The 26,247-nt window shown below is 33.5% G+C and overlaps 3 protein-coding genes across 3 annotated transcripts; 1 reads left to right on the top strand and 2 right to left on the bottom strand.

The window, feature by feature from the left end:
* Positions 1-302: 302 nt before the first annotated feature.
* LOC133783636 (disease resistance protein RPV1-like) lies at positions 303-8,084 on the bottom strand. Its single transcript, XM_062223283.1, has 8 exons — positions 8,073-8,084; positions 5,842-6,151; positions 5,562-5,682; positions 2,248-3,331; positions 1,388-1,684; positions 1,163-1,282; positions 453-1,081; positions 303-306 (listed from the first exon to the last, which is right to left on the bottom strand). The coding sequence occupies exons 1-8, from the start codon at positions 8,082-8,084 to the stop codon at positions 303-305; spliced, it is 2,577 nt and encodes an 858-aa protein (XP_062079267.1).
* On the bottom strand, positions 7,921-12,212 carry LOC133783635 (bifunctional 3-dehydroquinate dehydratase/shikimate dehydrogenase, chloroplastic-like). Its single transcript, XM_062223282.1, has 9 exons — positions 12,178-12,212; positions 11,879-11,996; positions 11,551-11,725; positions 10,084-10,328; positions 9,658-9,667; positions 9,336-9,570; positions 9,028-9,091; positions 8,770-8,878; positions 7,921-8,679 (listed from the first exon to the last, which is right to left on the bottom strand). The coding sequence occupies exons 1-9, from the start codon at positions 12,210-12,212 to the stop codon at positions 8,489-8,491; spliced, it is 1,182 nt and encodes a 393-aa protein (XP_062079266.1). The 3' UTR covers positions 7,921-8,488.
* A 3,071-nt stretch (positions 12,213-15,283) lies between these two features.
* LOC133783634 (uncharacterized) lies at positions 15,284-18,058 on the top strand. The gene is made up of 5 exons (XM_062223281.1): positions 15,284-15,496; positions 15,574-15,666; positions 15,746-15,847; positions 17,696-17,805; positions 17,914-18,058. The coding sequence occupies exons 1-5, from the start codon at positions 15,323-15,325 to the stop codon at positions 18,056-18,058; spliced, it is 624 nt and encodes a 207-aa protein (XP_062079265.1). The 5' UTR covers positions 15,284-15,322.
* Positions 18,059-26,247: the final 8,189 nt, after the last annotated feature.

Below are 26,247 nucleotides of genomic sequence, written 5' to 3'. Positions count from 1 at the left end.
CAACGAATAATGTGGCTCGTCTCATGAAATATACAACTCTTCAAAGTTAACCACCATACATAAAGCTAGCGTTATTGAGTCAATTTCGAGCAAATTTGATGAAAACTTAAAGCCTATAGATGATCCTTCAGACTGTTGTGTGAACCAAAATGGTATTTTATCGCCAAAAAGAATAGAACCCTCTTCAGAGTAAGCTGTTTCCTGCTGCATACAACATGAACAAGAGAATTTCAATTAAGAAATCTAGTCAAATAATTTAAAATGAAAGTTTGTGCGAACATACTTGATTTAAGATGGAATTTTTAGCTGTTTTATAAGCATCACGGTAGTATTCATACTCAAATCTCTGAAATGTTGAACTCTCCAATTCTAAACGCTCTGGTAGGTAGAGAACCTCAAGGTGGCTTGTACAAAAAATACCTATTGGAAGAGATTTAAGATTTTTGCATTGCCTCAAATTTAGCATGCGAAGCCCAATAAAAGTTCTAATCGACCAGTATTGTATCTCCTCAATCCCCGAGCCATCCAAATGAAGATGCACCAAATGTTCCATAGGCTCCGTGATGTTTGGGAAGCACTTTAGTTTGGAGCAATAAGAAAGGTCAAGATGATTGAGCAATTTTAACTTGCTAATAGCTGTTGAAACATATTCAAGCCTTGTGCAATCTTTCAGACACAAAACCTCAAGACTTGTACAGTAATCGAATGATGATGATGGGACTTGTTCTATTGCTGTTCCACTCAAATCTACTCTCACTATGTTCCTCGGAAGCTTTGGAAACATGTTGATACACACGCAGCCACCTAGGTTTAGCTCCTTCATGCACTCCAAGTTACAAATGTCTTCTGGTAGGTTCTTGAGGTTTTTACAATTGTTGAGATCCAATAAAGCTAGATGTCCAAGACTCCAAATTGAATGGTGAAGTTCTTCTGTTTCAGTCGAGCGTAAATATATATATTCAATACCTCCAGACAAATGGGAAAGAGTTTTGAAATTAGAACATCCATTAAGATTCAAAGAGTAGTCGTGGACTTTGAGACCCTGCAATGGCCCATATCTTAACAAGTCTTCTCTTTTGCTCTAGACATTTGATGTAATTTGGTTCCTAATTATCTTAATAGAATTTTTTTCATTAATTTGTTGAAACCTCAATGAAGGAACCTCAACCAAACTTGTACAACCTTCAAAATCTGCACACTTAAGATTAGCCCTGCTCAAATTTGGTATATTAGATAGCTTCTTTGAGAAACAAAGACTCACATACTGTAAGCTCTCCACATGCTGTAGGAAAAAAAAAAAAGAAATTAAGAAAAAAAAATATGTTCTTGTAATTATTATACCTAAACATTATTTATTAACAAAATATATCATTTACACTACATATACCTGTAGTCCATTCCAAAGATGCTCAAACTGGCCTAGGGGCATATCGAGGTTTACAAGATTATGTGGAATGAAACTTGATGGCAAGGATTTCAATGGATACTGAGCCCACTCGAGATATCTAAGCGCATCTGGAAGAAAATCAAGACCTCCAGAAACACTTAATTTGTAGTTCCCCATGCATACACTAATTCTAAGCAATCTTAGATTGTACATCTTATTGAAAGCGGTAGGTTTTATGTCCATATCATACTTCATGTGAGATGTGTTAAGTGATAATCCTTCAATTGATGAAGTACCCTGAAAATTGACAAGCAATATGACAATAGATTACACAACTTAATACTTTGTAATATATATATATATATATGACAATTCTTCTATAGGGACTTCACTTTAAGCCCTACTGGTGGGGCTCTCAGTGTTTCTCGACCCGTGAACAGTTTTCAACGTGATTTTTTTAATGACCGTGTATATTGTAGTGTTTAGAGCATCCTGCAAATTTTTAGAAAATTCTAAATAGTTTACAGTACCGAAAACTAGGTTCAAACATGTTATTTTCCACACGCATAAAAAAATTAGTCACGCGTGCAACAACATATTTGAACTTAGTTTTTGGTACTGTAAACTATTCGAAATTTTCTGAAAATTTGCAGGATGCTCTAAATAGCTACAATATACACGGTCATAAAATAAATCGCGTCAAAAACGGTTCACGAGTCGAGAACACTGAGAGCCCCACCGATAGAGCTTTAAGTGAAACCCGTATAAGAGAATTCCCATATATATATATATATATTTACTCTTACATCAACAACAATAAGAATATATAATAATAGAATAAAACATTAATTAGTACTTACTAAATCACGTAGCAAAACATGACATACTTCATTGGTAATCCACAACCTACTGCGCTTTCCAAGCTTTTTAGGATTTTTTTGACGAACAATTTCCCACCCCATTTGTTGCACCAAATTATGCATCCATACCTTATTCTCATGTGTGATACTAATGAGAGAGTTATTAATGAGATTTCTTATGGTATCCTTAAATCCACAACCACCCAAAATTTCTTCCACAAACGCTATTCTATTTCCTTTAAAAAAACAGGCAATGTCAAGAAACGCATCTCGCTCATGATAATCAAGTCCATCATAACTCATTTTCAATATACCCTGAATCTTTCCATCAAGAAACTGTTTTAACTTGACTAATGCACTTTTCCACTCTTCTTCGCTCTTTGAATTCAAGTGAGAACCTAAAACTTTTAGAGCCAAGGGCATGCCTGCGGCATAATTCACTACTTCTTTCGACAAGTCCATGTATTTCTTTGGTGGAGAATCTCTTTGGAATGCTTTCAAACTAAAGAGTTGAAGAGCTTCATCATCATCTAGTTGCTCTGCCATGTAGATCCAATCAACCCCAATATTATTAAGCATTTGCTTATTTCTAGTTGTTATAATTACTCTACTTCCATGCCTTAACCAATTACGATCTCCAACTAAATACTCAAATTGCTCTACATCAGATAGATCATCAAGAACAATGAGTACCTTTTTACGAGAAAGTCTTTCCTTCGCAAACATGTTGACTATATCTTGATGGCGTTCCTCCAATAACTCAGCATAAAGCGTTTCCCTTAATTTGAGCCTATTATGTTTCCATTCTTCCCTGGCATTTTCAAGAAAGCAATGACCTTCGAACCTATTGTAAATTCGAGTAAATAGGGCATGTGCTAGAGTTGTCTTGCCCATGCCATCCATTGCCAAAATTCCTACAATTTGGGCATCTAACGATGACTTGGTCTGAAACAATGATTCAAGATTTTCAATTCGTCTCTCCATGCCAACTAGATCATTCAAAACTTCAATACTTGATGACACAAAATTCAATTTCTTCAAAATGTCATTAACAATTTTATCAATTAATTCAGATTCATCACACCTAGAATAATACAACCAAAAACGAATAAAATTTTATCAGTTGGATATGCTAGGTGTGAAGCAAAGTGTCTCTAGCATATTATATGATTAAAACTTTGTTTGTGTTAATTACATATAACAACAAATAAATAATTTCTTCACGACTGAGATTAATTCTTCCAAAGCTCATAGCTTCTAATCAGGGGGTTTTATACAAGGGAGATATATCGCTCATAATATAATGGTGTGCCACCATTATGGAAGAAAGAGTACAAGACCCAAATGTATGATTAAACTAGGTCTGAGGAAGGCATATGACACAATAGAGTGGGACTTCATTGAGGAGATGTTGAGAGCCTTCAAGTTCCCAGATAGATTCATTCATCTTATTATGATATGTGTGCGTACACCCCGGTTCTCTCTAATGTTTAATGGATCTATGGTTGGGTACTTTGAAGCGAAAAGAGGTTTGTGCCAAGGAGACCCAATGTCCCCTTTGTTGTTTGTTCTGGGAATGGATTATTTGTCTCGAATCATGGGGAAAGTAGGGAAGAAAGAAGGCTTCATTTTCCATGACATATGCTCTACTCTTGAATTAAATCATCTCTGTTTTGCAGATGATGTTTTATTATTCTGTCATGGTGATTTCAAATCTATCTACCTCATACTACAAGGTCTTAAACTTTTCTCTCAAACATCAAGTTTGCAGCCGAATGAATCCAAGTCTGCAATATTCTGTTGTGGAATGGATTCGGGGGAAGTTCAAAGAGTGATACATATCTCTGGTTTTTGCAAACATGACTTGCCTTTTCGATATCTTGGTATTCCAATTTGTGCAAAAAAAAAAAATTAGTGGCTGGGTGTGATTAGTTGTTGGAAAAAATGGTGTTTAGAATCAGATCATGGAGTTCAAGGAACTTATCTTTTGCTGGTCGAATTACTCTAATCAATTCGGTTTTGATCACTATTCATTCCTACTGGTCCCAAATTATGATCCTACCTAAGAAAGTTCTTCAAAAAGTGAACTCTATTGGTAGAGCTTACTTGTGGAAAGGAGAATCCGAATACCTTGGGCCGGGGTATGTAGCATGGGAATCACTTTGCAAACCGAAAAAAGAGGGCGGCCTTGGCTTTCGGAATGTCATTCAGTGGAATATGGCAGCAATAGGGAAATACATATGGGATGTGGCAACAAAGCAAGATAATCTTTGGATAAAATGGATTTACAATGTGTATTTGGGTGAAGAAGATTGGTGGAGTTATAAAGCTTCGGTGTCCAGTAGCTAGTATTGGAAACAAATTGTAGCAGTCAAAGATAGGTTCAAAGGGCTCATTGATATTCAAAGATTTACATCTGAGATCTGTCAGATTAAGCAGGGTTATAAGGTGCTTTCTCCAGTTCAAGAATCAGTGTATTGGCAGATTGTGGTTTGGAATCGGCTAGCTATTCCTAGACATAAATTTATCTTTTGGTTAGCTATGGTGGATAGGTTGCAAACAAGAGAGAGGTTGTTGAAATATAATATTTGCAATGTTGCAAATTGTGATATCTGTGGTGCTGATATAGAAAATATTTCGCATTTATATTTTGAGTGTTTGTTTAGTAGCAGGGTGTTACAAGGAATCAAAACTTGGTTACAATGAACACTCCAGCTACATCACTATAAAATGTTTGATAAGAGGCCTTACTTGCAGCAGATACGGCAGATTTTAGAAGAATGTTTTCGCAGTAGCCCTTGCTCCTATGGTTTACCAGATATGGTCTAATAGAAATAAAAGCTTGTGGCATATCATAGAAGCAAACGGGGGGAACTAACTATACAACATATTAAAGCTGAAGTTAAATATAGGATAGCTGGGATTATGCCTAGGAAGATATCACATATAGAAAAAGATTGGTTTGCTCACTTGTAATTGAGATTGCATAGGCCTTAACCAGGCCTTTTTTGGTGCTAAATAGTTTGTAAAAACAGTTGAAGTATATATACACTTTTCTGATTTACCAAAAAAATATATATTATTAAGGGTTTAAATAAGTAAGTTTTTGCCTTAGAAAATACAAGATGAAATGAGCTAATGGACTACTTTATGATGGTTTTTTTGTACTTGTTATAAGTAGTTAATAAACTATTGGCATTTTATTTTTGCGGAAATTTCATTAATTGCTCCATTTTATAAACAGAAACAGGGGAAATTGTTATAACATTTAAATCTTAATAATAAGTAAAATAAACAAATAAAAAAGTTATTACCCTGTTGGGGGTGCATCCCAGCCAGAAAGATTAGCTGCAGATGTTAAAGCAGTCCTCCATTGACTCAATCTATCAGACTCATGACTCCTGCAGCGTTCTTCAACTGAACCATCGACGTATCCTTAAAAATACAAGTATACATTTTCAATATTCATTTTTTAAATTTATTTTCAACAAATAAAAGAAAATTATTCGTACATATATTAGAGACAAAGCTACACAGAGCATGGGCAGTCAAAAAGAAGATCGATAGTGTATACTATATATATATAATGCTTACCTATCATTTTACTTATTGTAGATATCAAAACGGTCCTCCATTGAGTCAATCCATCAGAGTTGCTCTTAAAGCGTTGTTCAAGTTCACGAAAGACAACTCCAAAACTCCCAGTTTGTTTTCTAACATGACATGGGTTCACATGATAAAATATTGGCACTACAATCTGCTTATCTCTTTTTTTATACCTTAGAATATGAACCAGTTCATCCAAACACCAACTAGAAGATGCATAATTTTCCGAGAATACAATGACAGAAAGCTTTGAGTCCTCAATTGCTTCCAAGAGAGCAGAAGAAATCTCATCACCTCTCTAATGAATACATTCCAAGGAATGTATGGGATTTCTCAAATTCTGATGTTGATGATACTGAGACCACAAATGATATACCAATATTGCAAGAAGTTAATTCTTCTTCATTTCAGTTGTGGGTAGTACTTCCAATTTTTGATAATCTTCAGTGTGATCGGGTTGATGTCAATGCCACTAAAGTGCACAACGTCGATGATTTGGTTGGCAAAGGTTCAGATGAATTTGTTGTCGATGATGAAGTTGAATTTGAAGACGACACGTTGGCCGAGTATGAAGACGATGAGGATGACGATAATGTTCTAGTTGATAGTGATAGTGATGTTCGTAATGATGTTGTAGTTAGTGATGATGAGGACAGTGATATGTAATTTAAACAAGTGTATGTAACTTTTTATTTAATTCAATGAAAACTTTATTTATTATCATTAATTAATCACTACAAGAAAAAATGCTTTTAATAACACCAAAAATGTGTTATCAAAACCTACGATAACACTTTCTGATGTGTTAAGATAGACTGTGTTATCGTAGGTCAGAGTACTTACCATAACACTTTATCAGTGTTATACAAATGTGTTATTGTACTGTCAACGATAACACAATTTCTGTGTTATTTTAATATATAGATAAGTGTTGAATTATGTTATTTATAGTCGATACTATAACACTTTTTTTGTGTTATACTACACTTTAGTATAACACTTTTTTTGTGTTATACTACACTTTAGTATAACACTTTTTTTGTGTTATACTACACTTTACTATAACACTTTTTTTGTGTTATACTACACTTTAGTATAACACATTATTTGTGTTATATAATGAAGTTTCCATAACATAATTCTTTGCATAAAAAGTGTTATTGTAATATATATTATAACTCAATTTTCGTATTATTGTTATATTTAGATATATTTAAATTCTCATTATATATTTATTTATATTACACTAATTTATTCTATTATATTTTAATTTTTTTTATATAATTAAAATTAACTTTCTAATATATACTAGCATCATCAAATGAACTTGACTTTCAAATAACAAAAAGTAAGAACATTCTACATTGAATTAACAATCCACAATTTAGTTTAAAACATTCAACACTGTCATCAACAACAAAATATTCTTTAAGTATTCACGGAGTCTAAAAGTTACTACTTTCAACACAAATAAATAAACAAAGTTACTACTTTCAAGGAGTCTTAAGTATCCTTTTATACTTCGCTTGTCACATCTGCAAAATAAACAAAAAAATATTTTATTGTTATTATCTAGCATCACAAATTACTTCAAGAAAAATGCTATGGAAATTATATCCAAGAAAGGACACCACATACAAAATAATGGATTCACAACTACACCAAAGCAAACAAAAACCATTCTACTTCGAAACTACTCGGAAATGAGTATTTGACTTAAGAGTGTCAAAAACCATAATTTCCAAGTCTCCACATAAGATATAAAGGAAATACTAGCAGTTTTTTCTTTTTTGGTTTCATCAAGTTATGACAGGTGAGCAAAAGAAACAATTGACTGAAGTCGCACAAAATAGATTAGCATTTGCTAGTTTGGTAAAGCTGAGTCCTATTGAATATATGTAGTCTAAGCTAAACCCATGATAATATAATATCATTTCCTCTCAACAATGCAAGAATAAGCAACAAGTTTTGCTATTCTATTGATATGAATCATGATGAGAAATTGATTCTAATTATTGAAAATGAACCAAGTGATGAGTACAATTGGGTTAGCCAATTAGCTTTATTTGTAAGCTGGCTAGCCGATCAGGAGAATTCAATCAAGATAAGCTCAAAAACAATTACAGGTCTTACATGAGCTCAAGAACAAGTGAAGAAGCTCCCCCGCCACCGTTGCATATGACACCAACCCCGTACTTTCCCTTTTTATGTCTCAATACCTGCAACAACATTATTCTTATTTCAGAAATTCCAAGTAAAATATATCAGAGAGAGCATAGTTACCAATGTCTCTTTTATTCCACAGCTAAACTCTCAACAGAAATTTAAAAGAATAAATGACAAACACGAGATCACTTCACATGAGTATATGTAGAAAGCATAAGCTTAGATATGACCACGAACTATGACTTTAGATCATTAAGAAAACATGTAAACAAAACCAGAGGAATCCTATTTTTTAAACTGGTAAACTGGCATTCACTATCAAGGAGAATAACTAGCAGGCCTTCTAAACAAAAAAATCAATATATTACTAACAAGAGACACAAGCAGAAGAATAAAAAAGAAAATTTGATTGAAAAAGTAGATCATAATATTCATGGAGCTATGTCAACATAAAATCAGAGTAGCAAAGTCAGTTAAAAAACAACAACAAGAAAGATAACAAAGATAGAAGAGAACCATAGGTACGATTGGCAATCACAACCCTTGCTCCCTTCTCTTTAGCACCACATGCAAGCGCCTTGCCAGCACCACCAGCACCAATGACAACGAACAATTTACCAGCTAAAGGTGAGCCAGTCATACTGCTAGCATTAAGCGAACCTGTATGCATGAAGGAGAAACAAACAGGAAAGGCTTACAGATACAACAATTGATGCCAAGAAAAAATATATCGCAGTTAAAAAAATAAACCTCGTAATCCATCTTCAATGGAAGAAATGGCACCAATATAGTCTGTATTGAATCCCAATAACTTCCCATCACTTTGTCTCCTTATAATGCAATTAACAGCTCCTATTGACTTGTATGGTATCAAGAGATAAACCATTCACATATGAGAAAATCTTGAAAATAAAAATAGAATACACTGAACAATAAAAGATTAGAAATTCAGTCATACTACAAATTATACGGTCAGACAACACATAACATGAATGATTTGCCAATTACCTTGGCAACTGGATCAACCTCATCACAGCACGTGAGTGCAGCTTCCTTGTGAGGAATGGTGACACTGTATTTGACAGAATTAATTTTAATACAAGCATGCCATCAAAATTTCACTTCCAACTACACAAATTTTTTTTTCAAATACATCTCTCCCATACAACACAAGTTATATATAAATATACATATTTATAATATCAATGCTTATTAGTGGTCATACGAAAATTCCAGAAGTATGGGCTTTGTTTAACGAGAGTTAGAACAAGTTTTGTTAACAAAATACTTTAATATTAAAAAGAAAAAAACTGAACCTGAATCCCGCAAAATCTGCAGACAAGTAAGTTTGGAGAAAATTTGCAATGTCATCTACCAACAAATGCAGATAAACTCCATTAAAACCAACTGACTTGAAGGCCTCATTATACAAAATTGGTGATTTGCTTTGGCCAACTGGCTTTCCAATAACACCAAACCCTTTTGTGTCGGGCCCTATCTGTCTGAAATTGTATAAATGTAGAAGCTCATAACCAGTGCTATTATTGGAACCTGAATTTCCAGTTAGTAAATTAATGTGTTCACATCATATAAAGAAGATGAAAATAAGAGGTACAAAAGCCAGCATTAATACTAAACAGAAAATTTCCTAGAAATGGGAAAAGAGAGGAAACTTTAAAATTATATACTCCTATCCAAAACTTTTAGACATAAACTAAGGTCAATTGATTGATGGAAGCTATGTTTTCTAACCAAATTACCATACTAGCTAACGTTCCAGCCACCAAATAACTTGATTGGATAAAGATATTCCTCAATAAGAAGAAAACAGACTCGATGTCCACTCATAACTTGTATAGAACTGCTAACAGGTATTAATTTGGAATATATGCTTCTTGCACTAGTCATACACACATCTAGTGTACAGAGGAACTGTAACTTATGATTAAAATGCAGTCATAAATTGCTATAAAGTCGTAGCATCTGTCATAAACACACAATATTGACTAATGTTTCTGGATTTACAGAAACAAGAAACTAGAGAGAAGCTTGAATTTGGGATACCTGAGAATGCACAGTTATCTGGAAAACACGTGCCGCATCAGTTATATCTAAGGCAGATGTTCCAAACTTCACTATGTCAGCTCCAGTTGCTTGTATTTTTGCAACAAGATTACCAAGATCCTCCATAGATGGGGTATTTTGATAATTATGAGAAGAAACAACAATCTTAAAATTTTCAGGCTTCTTTCCAGCTATGGATTGAATGAATTCATGAGCAACCTTCACACAGAGGTAGCAGGCAAAAATCAATCATGGTACCATAGTGGTGGAAATCGGGTTAATAAAAACTGTACACAAAATAACTTCCAAACATCTTGTGAATACAACACTTGCTATGAGCCGTATGTATTCAGAGACACTAAAATAATATACTCCACTTTTTTTGGTCTGTTTTTGATAACTAAGCTTCCGTAAATCCTACTACTGTGGGTATTGTTTAGATATGAAACAAAAAATTATGTTATACCTGCAGTTAAAACTTGTAACTGACAAGTGAATGACACAAAGACTCGCATAAAAATCAGGTAAAGGATTCTTGGACAGTTCCTTCAACCATCAGGGAGCATTATAAAATCCATGAAGGAAGAAATGGATACCATTAAGGAGCAACAAAATAAAAATTAAGATTCATATCATCTTTAGGAATAAAATGTTTAAAAATATTATCTAAAAAATTCATCTTCAAAGAATCAACTATTTAGGTCATTCCATAATATATACTTCCAAATTTAAAACTGAAATAAAAAAAAGGCCTAGAGAACAATAAGCAACAACTACATTAGCCTATAGAAGAATCATTCACTAAATTTCACAATCTTAGTCCATTGAGGCATTTTCACACACACTTGGTTTGCATCACAAAAAAGGAAAGAAAAATATAAAAATAGACACAAAATCCATAATCCAAAATCCAAAAGGAAAGAAAATACAGCTGGGTGCATCAATCCTCTGGAAACTTCCATAACTGAAATTGGTCAGATTGCAGAGAAGGTACAAAATTTGTAGGCACTAAAGCCATCAACCACATGACAGCCTTTAAAGAGAGACATATATATATATATATATATAGATAGATAGATAGATAGATAGATAGAGAAAGAGAGAGAGAAGAAGAAGAAGCATGACTCACTTAAATTTGTGCTATTCCCATTAATCAGAAATACAAGTTTTATCAATTATTATTTCTTAAGATACAATAGCAAGTTTGGGAGGTACTAAGATATTTCCCTTGGCATATTGATGTTGATAATTAATATAAAAGTTGTCGACTTCACCAGCATATGTCATGATTAAAGTACAAATTTTCATACTTTATTCATAATTTTTTTCATATACTGCATAAGGTCATTTACCATTTATGAGAACTTCCCTTTTCTTATTGCTTCAAAACAAAACAAATATGTGCATGCATGAACAAAGAGGTATGCATTAAAATATGGCCTTGACAACTAGAATAAACAAACTTGCCTGTATAAACAGCTACTCCACATGCCCATTCGGTATTCCGCAAGTAACATGACTGAAGAATTGTGTTTTTAATGGTTAATGGGCACAGATCGTTATCAATAAAAGGAGGAAACAACCGTAAATTTGCATCAAATCTTCTAATGTCTTTGTCAGGAACAGGGCACTCAATCACACCCTGAAGAGAGAGAGAGAAATGCATCATCACTTATAAAAGTGAAATAAAACCCGAAGTGTAGAAGCATTGAACGTGATCTCTGTAATATATTGATCAATATCAAATAGCCAAACCTTAGATCAAAACAGAATATCCAAATAGTAAAGAACAAACCAGCGTACCAAGAATATTTCCACTTTTATTGAAGAAAACCATATGGAACTGAGCAACAGCTTGGACAAGTGCATCCTCATCCTGGGACTGCGCCTTGTACATGATAGCACCACTTTTGCTACAAACAGCAAAAGAAATATGCAAAGATCAAAATCCGTATATAATTGCATTTATTTTGTCTTCCATATCTCCTACATGCTATCACAATAAATGGTAATCTTCTTAATCTATGGGAAAATCAAAAGATTGTAAAACCATAAAAAACAGAAAAAAAAAAATACATATAGAAGCAAAATCACCTCTGTACTGGTATTATTGTATTACATATTGCCATAATTGTAAGGAACCGTATAACATCAGGAGAACCACTTGCAACAGCATTGAGCAACCTTGCATTTTTTTATCATAAAACAAAACTAATCAGAAAATAAAGTTAAATTATAATCCAAAAGAGTCCTATAACTGTCAATGATATCAAATCAATGACAGAAATAAATTAGCCAATCACCAAGCCCATTTAAAACAAATAGTACATTTTCTTTATTATTTGTCTTTGAACCTACATATTAACACATGAGCAATTGAACTATGAACATAACCACATAGCCCGACATTCATAGGTCTTAAACAAATCATTCAGAGGGCCTATTTGACATGGCTTTGAAACTTTTCCAAAGCCTAAATGTTACTTTTTTAAGTGTGTTTGGATGAATTTTCAAAAGTGTTTTATGAATTTTAAATCTCTATGAGGAAGTAAATGTCCATTAACTTCTTCATAAAGATCTTTTGAATAAAAAAGGGAAGTTGTTTTCAGTTTTAATTTTTTTTTAAAAAAATACTTAGATTACATATTTTATCCTTGGTCTAATTAATAAAATTAACTTAAATATAATAAAATATTTGTTGTGATTTAAAAAAAAATTAAAATAGACTATCCAAACCATAATTGAAAAAAAAAAACTTGGCCTTTTACTTCTCTAGAGAATTCACAGCAAGCAAGGAGAATTCAGCCGATTGATTTCTCTGATGCTCTGCCAGCTCCCTTAAATGAATGGTAAGAGATTATATCATTACCTACCTACCCATTTCTGTATTTCTCTACAACTAAGAATATTGGGTTTTCCTCCTAGGTAGAATGCAACTAAGTTTTTGAAATAAATGCACCACTAATTGGTCAATTATGTGCATTTCAAACCAGAGTGTATTTGGTTGATTGGAATTCTTCAATAATGCCACAAAATCCTATTGCTCAAACTAGGTGTGGTGTGGTATCGTGTACTTGAGAGCTAAGCTAGTAAATTGTGCCTGTTCAAAGCCAAAATTTAAATGTAACAGTAATACTCTTAATAATACTATAAGAGGCTAAAAGTATTACTTCCCGGCAATTGCTGCTTTGTGGTATTTTTTGTGAAACTTTAAATCTATCCTTTGTTTATTGTTATTGGTGTTTGTTTAGCAGTTTTTGAGCTCATTTGGTGGGACTGCTTCTGTTGTTACCTTGCCTTATTGTTTAAAAACAAATCAGAACCACAATAACAAAAATCCTCATAAAGCAAAGAAAAACAGAATCCCAAAAGACAATAACAAGTATAGAAGAAAAAAATAACAAAAGATACGTGGTTGTGTTACCTTTTTCTTGTGGAAGAAAGAATCCCAAAATAGCTGAATAGAATATGAAAGCTCTGTATTTTTCGATTCAGACCCAGTAAGAGAAAGATGAATAAAAATGAGAGAAGTTAGCTCAACATATGCGGGTTAGGTTTTATGAAACAATACCACAAACACAAGCTGTTAGAATCAAATTGATAAAAAGCAGATTGGAAATAATACCACAAACAATAATCTGTAGAAGATTGGAAATGTCGAAGATGGAGCCGACCGAAGACCCAAATGTTGCAGACGGAGGACTTCGGAGACTTCGGAGACACTGTAGGCGGAGGAGTCGAACAATATTATGTTTCCAGAAATTTTTCTAGCTTTGTAATTAAAAAAGAAAGAGGAAAAAATAATTAGAGACCACTTAAAGCGCGGGCTCCCAAAATTATACCGCCCTTTTTTATTTTTACTTTGACTATTCACATATACAATAACTCTTTTTAAATACTATTATAATGATGTGTTATGGTAATGGGTGTTTGGTGTAGTGAATGATAGTATCAGATATAGGTACACACGCACCTATTGGATGCTTTGGGGATAGTCAATGTATTCATGTACTGGTACTCATTTTTTCAATATATTTGATGAAATATATTGAAAAAATGGGTAGTCGCACATGTCTGCTTACTATCTGCAAGGGATCTACTAGGTCGGAATAGGGTAGGTTGGGAAAGACAATGAGTAATAAAATGTTAATTCAATAACAAAAAACAATAGTGATGCACCTAGTGGATGCCTTGGGGATAGTCAATGTATTCATGTCCTGGTACTCATTTTTTCAAGATATTTGATGAAATATCTTGAAAAAATGAGTATTAGCACATGTCTGCTTACTATCTCCAAGGGATCCACTAGGTCGGAATAAGGTAGGTTGGGAAAGACAATAAGTAATAAAATGTTAATTTAATAACAAAAAACAATAGTGATGCACCTAGTGGATGCCTTGGGGATAATTAATGTATTCATGTAGTGGTTCTCATTTTTTCAAGATGTTTGAGAAACATCTTGAAGAAATGAGAATGACTACATGACTGCTTACTATCTCCAAGGGATCCACTAGGTCGGAATAGGGTAAGTTGGGAAAGACAATAAGTAATAAAATATTAATTTTATAACAAAAAATAATAGTGATGCACCTAGTGGATGCCTTGGGGATAGCCAATGTATTCATGTACTGCTCCTCATTTTTTAAAAATGTTTGAGAAACATTTAAAAAAAATGAGGAGAAGTACATGAATCCTTACTATCTCCAAGGGATCCACTAGGTCGGAATAGGGTAGGTTTGGAAATACCATAATGAATAAATGTTAATTTTATAACAAAAAACAACAGACATACATAATTTGAATTAGTTAATTAATGAATATTTTAATGTAGAATGGCCGAAACAAGTAATGACAGGTGGTGGCTCCAAGAGAGGCAGGGGAGCTTATTACGGTGCCAATATCGAGAAGGAGCTGGCCATCAAAAAAGTTAGTCATTTGAAAGTAGAGTTTGATGAAGAAACTGGAAAAGCTATTCAAAAGTACGGCAAGTGGTTCAACAATTCCATGGCTCGTTATTTGCGTAGCATCGTACCCCCAACTACACTAGCTTGGGAACAAGTAAAACCAGCTGATATCGAAGTTATTCAAAAGAGACTATCTGTAAGCATTCTTTAAACCTTTAATAACTCATTATTAAATATTTTGTCTATCTTCATAATATTTTAACAAATTTCAATTTTAATTGTGATTTTAGGAAAAATTCATTTATCCAGAAGACAATCCAGTAATCAACGATGCCATGGTAAGACAAATGCAAAAACATCTGACTGATTGGCGCCACACGATGAAGAAACACTGGGTAGATGTTGGAGGAGAGGTGGACAATGAGAGAGCGAAGTCAAAACCTTTTGTGTCGATTACTTCTTCTGATTGGGCAATTCTGTGTGATTTTTGGGCTTCTGATTCTCACCAGGTATGCCGTAGATTTTACATTAATTTTTAATTATAAAATTACAATTTAGATTAATGAGTACTGTTTTCTTTTTGAAGCGTATATCGAAGAAAAATAAAGAAGCTCGAGCTAAAATGACCATACCAGGAGGACACGGTTCCAAATCCATCGTTGCCCATGTTTATGATCACGTAAATTATAATAACCTATATCCTTACATTTACGAAAATATTATAAATGTCACAATGTTTAAATAATTTGCTTTTTTAGATGGACCCATCTACTGGCCAGCTCCCGAGCATGATCGACACATTCGAGCACCTCCACAAGAAGAAGGATAAGTGGATTAGTGATGCAGTGGCGAAAAAACATGTAAGTTGCATAACCTTAACTAATTTATGATCATTTAACTTTAAAAAAGTTTAGTAAATAATTAATAAATATTAATTATTAATTGGTTGTTGTCAATTAGTAATTATTTATTAATTATTAATTAAATTTTTAACAATGAAATCTTTATAATCTATGTGCCAATATTTTTATGATTAATGATTGTGGACTAAGATAAAAAAAAGAATGTAATTAATGTTGTCCCCGTATCAGGGAGCTTGTGGACTAAAGTAAATTTGGTCATGAAAATCCATATCTGAATAAAAAACATGCAAATATAGTTGATGTATATGTTTGGAGACGTAAACTCCCCATTAATGGAATTAACTGCACTTACCGTATATATCAACAACATCTTCATGATTTTGATTCAGATATAGATTTTCATGATCAAATTTACTTTAGCCCACTTGCTCCCTGATACGGGAACAAAATTAATTACATTATTTTTCAATCACTGGTCTGCAGTCATTAATGATAGGATGTTGGCAGATAGATAATAAAGTTATATTTTATATGTTGTTATATTAAAAATTTATAAGTTAGGTTTTCAAATAATGTTATATTGGAATTCGAAATACGTGCTTTTTATTGTGCAGAATGAGATGACTGAGCGTCGAGCATCGCAGAGTACGGCCCCTGTATCTTCTGCTGCTTCTTGTGTCGGCGATAATGTCGACGGTCATTTCCCGCCTGATATGGATATTGTCACGGATGTCCTTGGACCTCGCTCGCGTTATAAGAAAGGGTTTGGGGGGTTGCCTAGGTTGAAGGCAATTGGCGCAAAGAGGGCAGCATCTTCGTTAACTTCTCAAATGTCCGGGCAATTGCCACCTGAAGTGGACACCATTTTGCAGCAAAATCAGGACATTATGCTAGAAAATCATAACCTAAAGAAGCATACGACTAAACTTGAGAGTCATCAACGGCGTCAAGATCTCCTGCTCAGTGCTTTGTTGAAGCAGGTTGGTGAATTGGCTCCTGGTTTTACTGTTGACTTACCAGACCAGGATTCGGACGAGGACGATGATGCTGACGGGGGCGGGAATGATGAGGCGGGCAGTACTCATTTGTAGAACTTTTTTTCTATTTATTTAAAGTTTAATTTATGAGACATTTATTTTACTAAATTACTTTTATATTTTCATGTTTGGTGGAGACAATAAATATTAATAGTTGTAATTATTTATTTATTTATAAAATTTTAATTTTAATTTTATTTCTAATTAAATAATATTACTAAAAAATTAAATAATTATTAATATATTAAAATTGAAAATTATTAATTAATTTAATATTAATATATTGAAAATAATATTAGTAATTTAATCAAAATTATTATTTTAAAAATACTTTTACCGGCACAAAATTACGTCGGCAAAAAGTTTCAATCTTAACTTCACATATACACCTTTCTCGGCGCAAAAATGCGCCACTAAAAAAGTCAACTTTTGTTGGCGCATTATTGCGTTGCTAAAAGTGTTTTCCACAACATCGTGACAAAATTTTTTACCGGCGCATCCTTATTTTTATCGGCGTATTTTTTTGTCGCCAAAAAAGACAATTGCCGGCGCATTACATTTGCGTCGGAAAAAGTGAAATTAGCGACGGAGATACGACGTGATTCTTTTCCGGCGCAAAACCATACTTTTGCCAGCGCAAATTTGCGCCGGCAAAAGTCCCCTTTTTTGTAGTGTCAAATGCCCAAACAATTAAGGTAACCTACATTACTTGTTTTTGTTTCACATATGAGCATGTAAAGATATTGTGATGCGTTGCTATTAGGTATTTTTATCTTTTTTCTTATTTCCTTCTATCATCTTTTTCTAGGTGGAATTGGAAAAACACATTTGCTTACTCGAGCAAAATATCTCATCATCTCGTGATATGGCTGACATGGTATATGAGTTGAAACAACTTTTTGCAGCATTGGATGCAAGGTTAGTTTTGGTTTATACTATACTTTTTGTGTTCGTGATTATTTTTCTTTTCTCTAATATGCATTTTATTTTGGGGGCTATTTCTTTCCACTTCTGTTGCCTTGTCAGGGATATACGTCTAGTGAAACCACTTGCTAAGAGGGTGCAATCAAGAAAACCAAGAATGAAAGGTTTCTTGAATCAGTTGTTTCACAAGCATTCCACAGCTCAGGACGGTAAAGCAAAAGTAAAGGAAGATTGCCACATCCTCTGATCGATGCATGTTGAACTCGAGTATATTTGAATGTTGTAATATATATGTGTGTGCGTGTTTGACTAAATCAGAATGATCACAATGATCAAATGTGAGAAGAAAACTTCGTGCCAAAAAGAAGAGAAGAAAACAAATGAGTCAAATCAAGGAAGCATTCATCCAAGAGTAGTTCTTAACTTTTTCCATTTTATTACTCAATGAGGACAATGTTTCATTTAAGTTTGGGGGTAGTGTGTATGTATTATTCTTTGTGTTTATGCATGTTTTTCATTTGTTGTAAAATTCAAAAAAATATTTTTTTATTTGTTTTTCTTTTTGTTTTTATGTGATTTTCATTTGTTATATAATGTTAAAAAAAATTATTTTCTTTGTTTTGTTTGAAAAAAAAAATATATTGGTGATTTTCATTTTCTAATGATAAGAATTATGATTGAAATTGTTCTTAGTTCTTAGAAAATATAAATAATTATTAAGCTTTACTTTTAATTTTTGAGTTAGTTTTGTTTAATTATAGATTTTTTTTATATGACATTTTTCTATTCTATTTGAATTATTGTGATATTTGGACAATGCTTATTTAAACATTAAATTTTTTAAATCTCTAAAAAAAAATTTGAAAATCATAGAATTTGCTTGATTATCTCTTGAGCTTTAATTTATTTTGTGTTTGCATGTTAAAAATTTTTATTTTGAAAACAATTTTTACTTTTTAATTAATTACATAATCTTTATTTTTATTTGTAATTTTCTTTGAACTATTTCCATTATGTATTTTTTGAGGTAAACATTTTACATCACCAATTTTTTTTAAAAATTGTTTGTGCTTTTAATTTTTCTTTTGCTTGAGGATTAACAAAATATTAAGTTTGGGAGTGTGATAACTCTACAAAATAGAGTTATTTTACTACTTTTTATGTATTAATTGTTGCTTAATTCTTGAGTTTTTAATTGATTTATTAAGTTTTAAAGTAATTTTGAATTTATTGGGTTTATTTTGATTTTATATATTTTTGTATGATTTTTTGTTGTAAAATATTGTAGTTAGTTATTTGAATTATTATTGTTTAATTTGAGGTAAAAAAATATTGTATTATTGAGCTTAAATGTTAAATATAAATTAAGTTAACGAAAGAAGTCAAGCTTAGTAATCTTTGTGAGAATTTCTGTGAAATTTCGTGGGATGTTAATGAAAAATTAAGAAGAACAAAAACAAGAGATGACAACTTTATTCAATCAGTTAAAGGTAATTGGATACCACTAGAGACTAGACCCACCACTATCATTAATTATATTTCAATTATATTGACTATTAGCTGAGACCTCACGTATAAGGGAAACTTCATTGAAGATTATGATTGACCACTATGACAATTATTGACTCTAGAAAACTGACATCAATTTATTTTTCTTTTTTCGAATGTTGGTTCAACAGTTAATCTCTTAATCAATAACATAATAATAATAATCATTATTAATATTAATATTATATATATATACCTCTAATTCAACCTTTTGCAGACATGACATCATTCTTGTTTATGTTAAGATGATAATCCATATACACCACTAAAATTTATGAAAATAATGTACTTGTTGTTGTTAGAATATTTTATATGGACTGACATAATTATATGTTGCTCACGTAGTGTCGTGATTAACATGTAAGGATAACTATATAATCGGTATTGCATACTATTACCATCGGGCCATAATGGGATGGACATAATATACTGACACGCTCGGGGCCCATGGACACACTCTCAATGTCTTTAGGCCAGCCCATTGGGCCAGGATAACTAATCCTCTCATTGGGTATCTAGGCCCAATAAGCTCATTATGTTTTATAAAAGGGGGTTACACCTTTATTATGTGAAGGTAGACAATGGGTGTTTAGAGGAAAAAGAGAGAAAGAGAGTAGTGTTCATTCACACCCCAAGCATCTATTTGATCTTTGATGTGCAGGTAGGTGAATTGTGATGAGCATAATTATGGAGAATGATAGTTCATAGACTTGATCATAAAGGTATGTAAAGTTTTTCATCTTATTGTGTTTGATGCCTTAAATAAGATGATTCCATTATGCAATATTGAGCATGAATATGCTTGATCAATTATTGATTATTATTTGATGCTCAATTAATTTTCATCAATTGGTATCAAGAGCTAGGTCATCTGATTTTAAGGCGTATATCTATTTAATTTAATTTTTTTTTCTATTTTTCTCCAAATTTTTCCATACCCACGGTTTTGTGAGAGACCCGTATGCAAAAATTTTAATTTTGAATTTTTTCGGACATTTTTCGGGTCTATTATTCTTGGGTTGTTGAAACAAATTGAGTAAAAGTATTTTGTTGCATTATTACAAGCAAGAATGGGAGAAATCCGGTTTTTTCAAGCATGAAAATGGATTTCATATTGTGATCTGAAATGGAACTCTTTGGGCTTTTATTGGCTGTTTTGGAGCTTGGGAAACATTGGTAATAGCTTGGGCATGAAAACCCCTTAAACAATGTTAAAAATGGAGTACCGGAGGCCAAAATCCGACAGGGTCGGAGTCGCGGGTCCGAATTGGGTCGGGTTAACCCGGTTCAGAGGTCAGGGACGACCCCAAACGACATGTCGTTCGACCCCAGCCAATGGAAAACAACATGTCGTTTATTAGATTTAATGGCCATTTTCTGATGCTGCAAACGACACGTCGTTTCTCATTACTGAAGAAAACGACATGTCGTTTTTATGCAAATAGTCGCGAGTAACAGAGGAGAAACGACACGTCATTTTTCCTCAGCCATGAAGAAAACGACATGTCGTTTTTTCGGCCTATTTTTCAAAAAAAAAAAGAAAATTTTATGGCGCTTGGGGGCGCGTGCAGGGTCGTTTTGGGACCAATTTCTCACCATTTGGACTTTTTTTATTTTCCCACTTAATTGTGTAAATATATATTGGGTTTGGTCAATGTTAACGATTAATTGACACATAATCACACAATTAAATTAAATTAAAATTATTATCTCAAAATTGATCTTATATCATTTATTAATTGTAAACATGATTATATTTATTTGAAATTTATGCCTTATGTTTTGTTTTAAAATACTTGGCATTATGTGAAAATATGATTATGTTGTTGTGACGTTAAATGAGTGCTTATGTACTCATCTATCGTGAGTTTAAGCATTTCAATTTGTCATTCATAATAATTGTGAGATTAATACAATTTGAATGTTTATGTACTCATCTTCATCATCCATTGTTTCCCATATTTCCTCTAAGGCTGCTATTACAGGATGAAAATCTTTAAACAATCTAATTACTAATACATATTGTTCCGTTGCTCTCATCATAATTTGCTTAGATTCTTGAAGGTGACCTATTTCTTTGTGGAACAAAAGCAGTCTTCGAGTGATTCTTTCTATTGCTCCTACGATGTTTCTTGGTTCCCTTATTCTTTTAAAAGCCTCAATGGCTTGGATATCCTCATTGGTTAATGCTCCGTTCATACTTAACTGAAAACATAAATACTAAAATCGTTAGCTATACACATAAGCAAAATAACTATAACTTAATTACTTACTTGGCGGTCAGATTCAGAGCTTTGAGTGTGTGTATCGAGGAGAACTTCATGCGAAGGAACCGTTTTCTCTGATACCAACTGTAATGACCCATCTACTTTAGACTTTGGACCATTAACGAAAACTATCCATAGACACTAATCCTTAATAAAGCTTACAAGTGAAATGATCATAACTTTATTAAAAACTTGTAAAAATAAATGTTAAACTTACTTAAAATTTAAAGTAGGATATGGGATCCCATTGTTTTAAAATCAAAACATAACATAATTGTAATTAAAAGGGATCACATAATAAAGTGCGGAAAAAATACACATAAAACCATAAGTAAAGAAACTTCATCCTCGAATCGAACTCTCAGCCCTTCGATTCCATTCCGCCTCAATACACATGCCCAAACTACCAAGAACCTTTCCCGCCATCAAAGCTATTTTCCTGCACATATAAACATAAAAGGAGTGAGCCTAATGCCTAGCAAGGAAAATCTAACACATAAACCATATACATAAATTTCATAATGTAACATAAAACATATCATAACACATATGTCACATACATACTATAATGGCAATTATTACTTGGGGTCCCATAAACTAAACAAGTCATATGCCCATTAGATTAGTGGGGCTTGCTAGCTAAGCAAGTCATATGCCCATAATTTATTGGGGCTTGTTAGTTGTACGGGTCATATGCCCAAGTCTATAATTATACATATTATAGCATATTACATAACACATAATCATAAGATAACATTTATCATAACATATAAATCATATAACACATAAATCCTATCCTATTTTCCTTACCAAAAATACCGGGATATGAGAACAGTTTTGGGACTTTGGAACACTCCTAAAAATCATAAATGGAAGGGTGAGTATACTAAAGAGAATGAGATGAAAAGAATGGAAGAACTATACCATTAAGAATATACTTACCAAAAACCTTATGTTCAAGAACTTAGATTTCCTATCCAAGAATAAAGAATAAGGTTAGGGGCTGAGTAGAAAACTATAAGAACATGAAGAAAATAATACCAAATGAACTAGAGTTTTGGAATACCTTGAATGCTTTATGACCAATCTAAACCTTGAACCGAAATGTGTTATAAACCTTACTTCCCAAGTGTTTGGTAAGCTTAAAAATGATTAAGCTTATAATCCCCAACCCAAGTGTTTACACTCTCACAATAACCTAGCAAATTGCAGCCTCTGAGCTTAGCTTGATGAATGAATGAAAAATACTTGGTGTTAGGTCCTATTTATAGAGTTCTAGGAATAAAAAATTTCTTTTTGGCTTTGAATAAAAATAATAAATTTAATTGAAAATATTTGAATATCCTTCAGCCAAAGGCTTAGGAATTGGTCAAATTGTTCAGAGAGATTTAAGGATTCAAAGCTTGATTTAAAAAAAAAACAAACAAACAAATAGAATCCTAACTTCTAACTCCCTAAATCTCGTAACTCTAAACTCCCCTGCGGTAAAATCAACATATCTGGAGTTGTAGGACTCCGATTTAGACTCTCTTTATACCGTTAGAAAGATAATTAAATTATCTACAACTTTTTAGAAATAATATATTTCAAAATTCATAACATAACTGGATCAAAAATAGGTCGGAAGTTACAGTACCCTAAAGTTACGAAAACTCTATTTAATTATCTAAATAACACAAATAAATAAAATTGTGATAAATGTCATGCTCCTAACAGATTTTGGTTAAGACAAGTCTTATATTTCCCTTATTTTATCATTAAAATAATAATTTCTTAATAATCATGCATATGACAAATGACATAATCCTATTGGCTCTATCTAAACCTTAGAAATAACCATGCTCATGACAAGTGTCATATTCTTATTAGCTTTATCTAAACATTAGGTTATAATAATTATCATATTAATAACCAGCAATATCAATCAAACCTTAGGTTAAAATTAATATTCTTAAACTATAGGTTAAACTTAGAAAATCTACAAGTGCTACTATGAGTGTCCAATTAAATCCCGGTCTGAACCAAAATCCACAGTCATAAAAATACTACTACTATTACTATTATACTACTATCTAACTAGCTAAGTAAAGTTCTTGGACTCTACAATTCTCCCCTACTAAAAAGAATTTCTTCCTCGAAATTTACTTACCAAATAACTCCGGATATCGGCCTTGCATGTCCTCCTCCAACTCCCACGTTGCCTCTCATTCAGAACTATTACTCCATAGGACTTTGTCTATAGGAATGCTCTTGGACCGTAACTGCTTCACCCCCTTATCCAGGATGCTAACCGGTCGTTCCTCGTAACTCAAGTCTTTCTGGAGTGCTATCGTATCGTACTTGAGGATGTGAGATGGGTCTGACACATACTTGCGTAGCATCGAGATGTGGAACACGTTGTAACTATCTGCTAGTGCTGGCAATAGGGCTAGTCTATACGCAACTGCTCCCACTTTGTCCAATATCTCAAAATGACCTATAAATCGGGGACTAAGCTTGCCTTTCTTCCCAAACCACTTTACACCTTTCATAGGAGATATCTTCAAGAAGACTTGATCTACGACTTTGAATTCCACATCGCGTCGCTTGGCATCCGCATAGCTTTTTTGATGGCTTTGAGCAGCAAGCATACGCTGTCTAATAAGCACTACTGCTTCTTGAGCTTGTCTAACAGCTTCGGGCCCTAGAAGCTGCCTTTCTCCTACCTCATCCCAGTGCAACGGTGATCGGCACCTTCTTCCATAAAGCAATTCATAAGGTGCCATCCCGATCGTTGACTGGTAGCTATTGTTGTAGGAGAACTCTATCAGCGGCAAGTACTTATTCCATGATCCTCCGAAATCAAGTACACATGCGCGTAGCATATCCTCTAAAATCTTAATCGTATGCTCGGATTGCCCGTCTGTCTGAGGATGAAAAGATGTACTAAGACTTAACTTAGTACCCATAGCATGCTGTAAACTCCCCCAAAATCTCGATGTAAACACTGATCCTCTATCCGACACTATTGTCTTGGGGATTCCATGCAGCCGTACTATCTCTTGGCGTAGATGTCTGCATATTGGTCTGCCATGTATGAAGTCTTAACAGGTAGGAAATGAGCCGACTTGGTTAGTCTATCTATTACTATCCAAGCGGAATCATGCTGCTTATTCGTCCTTGGCAAACCTGTCACGAAGTCCATGGCTATATCGTCCCACTTCCATTCTGGTACGCTAAGCGGTTACAATAAGCCTGCAGGGCGTTGATGCTCTGCTTTCACTTGTTGGCATATAAGACACTTGGAAACAAACTCTGCTATGTCCTTCTTCATTTCTGGCCACCAATAGATTGCCTTGATGTCATGAGTCATCTTGGTAGACCCTGGGTGAACTGAGTACGGGGTACTGTACGCTTCTTCCAGAATCGTCCTCTTAATCTTCTGATCATTTGGCACGCATACTCGATCCTTATATCTCAATAAACCTTGACTAGATATTGAGAAATCTGTAGCCTTGCCTTCTCTGACTGCATCCATATGTGCTTCTAGTGTGTCGTCATGTCCTTGACCAATCTGTATGTCTTCTAGCAGATTCGACTGGATAGACAAGTTAGCCAGCTTGCCTACAACTACTTCTATTCCGGCACTGATCAGCTCCTGCTGTAGCGACTTTTCTATTCCGGCTAAAGTTGCTAAATTTCCATAACCATAGTGGCTTAATCACATGTTTAGTCCAAATGACTTGTTAGCGAGTCCAGCACTGGTTTCAAAACACACCTGGTAATGGACCCTAATTAGCAAGGAGTTACATATTATGCAACCCTATTAGTTATGTTGGATAAACAATTATTACTGGGATAAATAATTCTGTTGAACATGCAATAGGTACCTAATTAGCCAAGTACGAAACAACGAAGGAAGTTCGGGACCATCTTGCAAGATTATATACTTAGTAAAACTTGCAAAGCAATATCAGTTGGAATAAGATATTAGAGCTCTTGAACATAAAGATATGAGCAATTATCGAATCTGCAGAGCTATGAGCTTCTGCACCTTATGTTTCTCATAAGGAGGAACAACGATTGGTTCAATTTTTAATGGCACTTCGTGGTGACTGTGAGGGACTTCGTGGCTTTATTTTGCATCATATTCCACTTCATTCAGTTGATTTAGTAGTCAGTGACTTATTGGCAGATGAAATTCTTCTTAAGTCTCAAGCAGGAAAAGACATTCTCCCAACACCCAGTCCTTTTGTTTTGGAAATTCCTCCTAGATCTTTTACTAACCATGAGAATAAACCTTACACAAAGGTTGGGGATGATGAATGCAACTTTTGCAAATAAAAGGGTCACTGGAAGACTCAATGTCCTAAGCTAGTAAATCATGCACCTCAGCAACAAAGACATTGGTTTAGACTTCCTCATTATGGTAACCAACATCAATTCAATAACCAATCGCCTCATTATGGTAATCAACCACATTTCGGTAACCAATCTCAATCTCGACCGTACCATCCACCACAATTTAACGCTACTTCAATTGTACCTCCATCTGACTCATATGATTTTGGGTCCTCACATCCTCCAACTCTGCTTTTTATGCCTTCTCAGAATAGTTTCGGAAGTTTCTTACCATGTAGTC

The sequence above is a fragment of the Humulus lupulus genome, chromosome 6 (genome assembly GCF_963169125.1).
Source record: "Humulus lupulus chromosome 6, drHumLupu1.1, whole genome shotgun sequence".
In the NCBI taxonomy this organism is placed as follows: Eukaryota; Viridiplantae; Streptophyta; class Magnoliopsida; order Rosales; family Cannabaceae; genus Humulus; species Humulus lupulus.
Note: the sequence above shows the minus strand (reverse complement) of the source record. Positions and strands in the feature narration are given on the sequence as shown.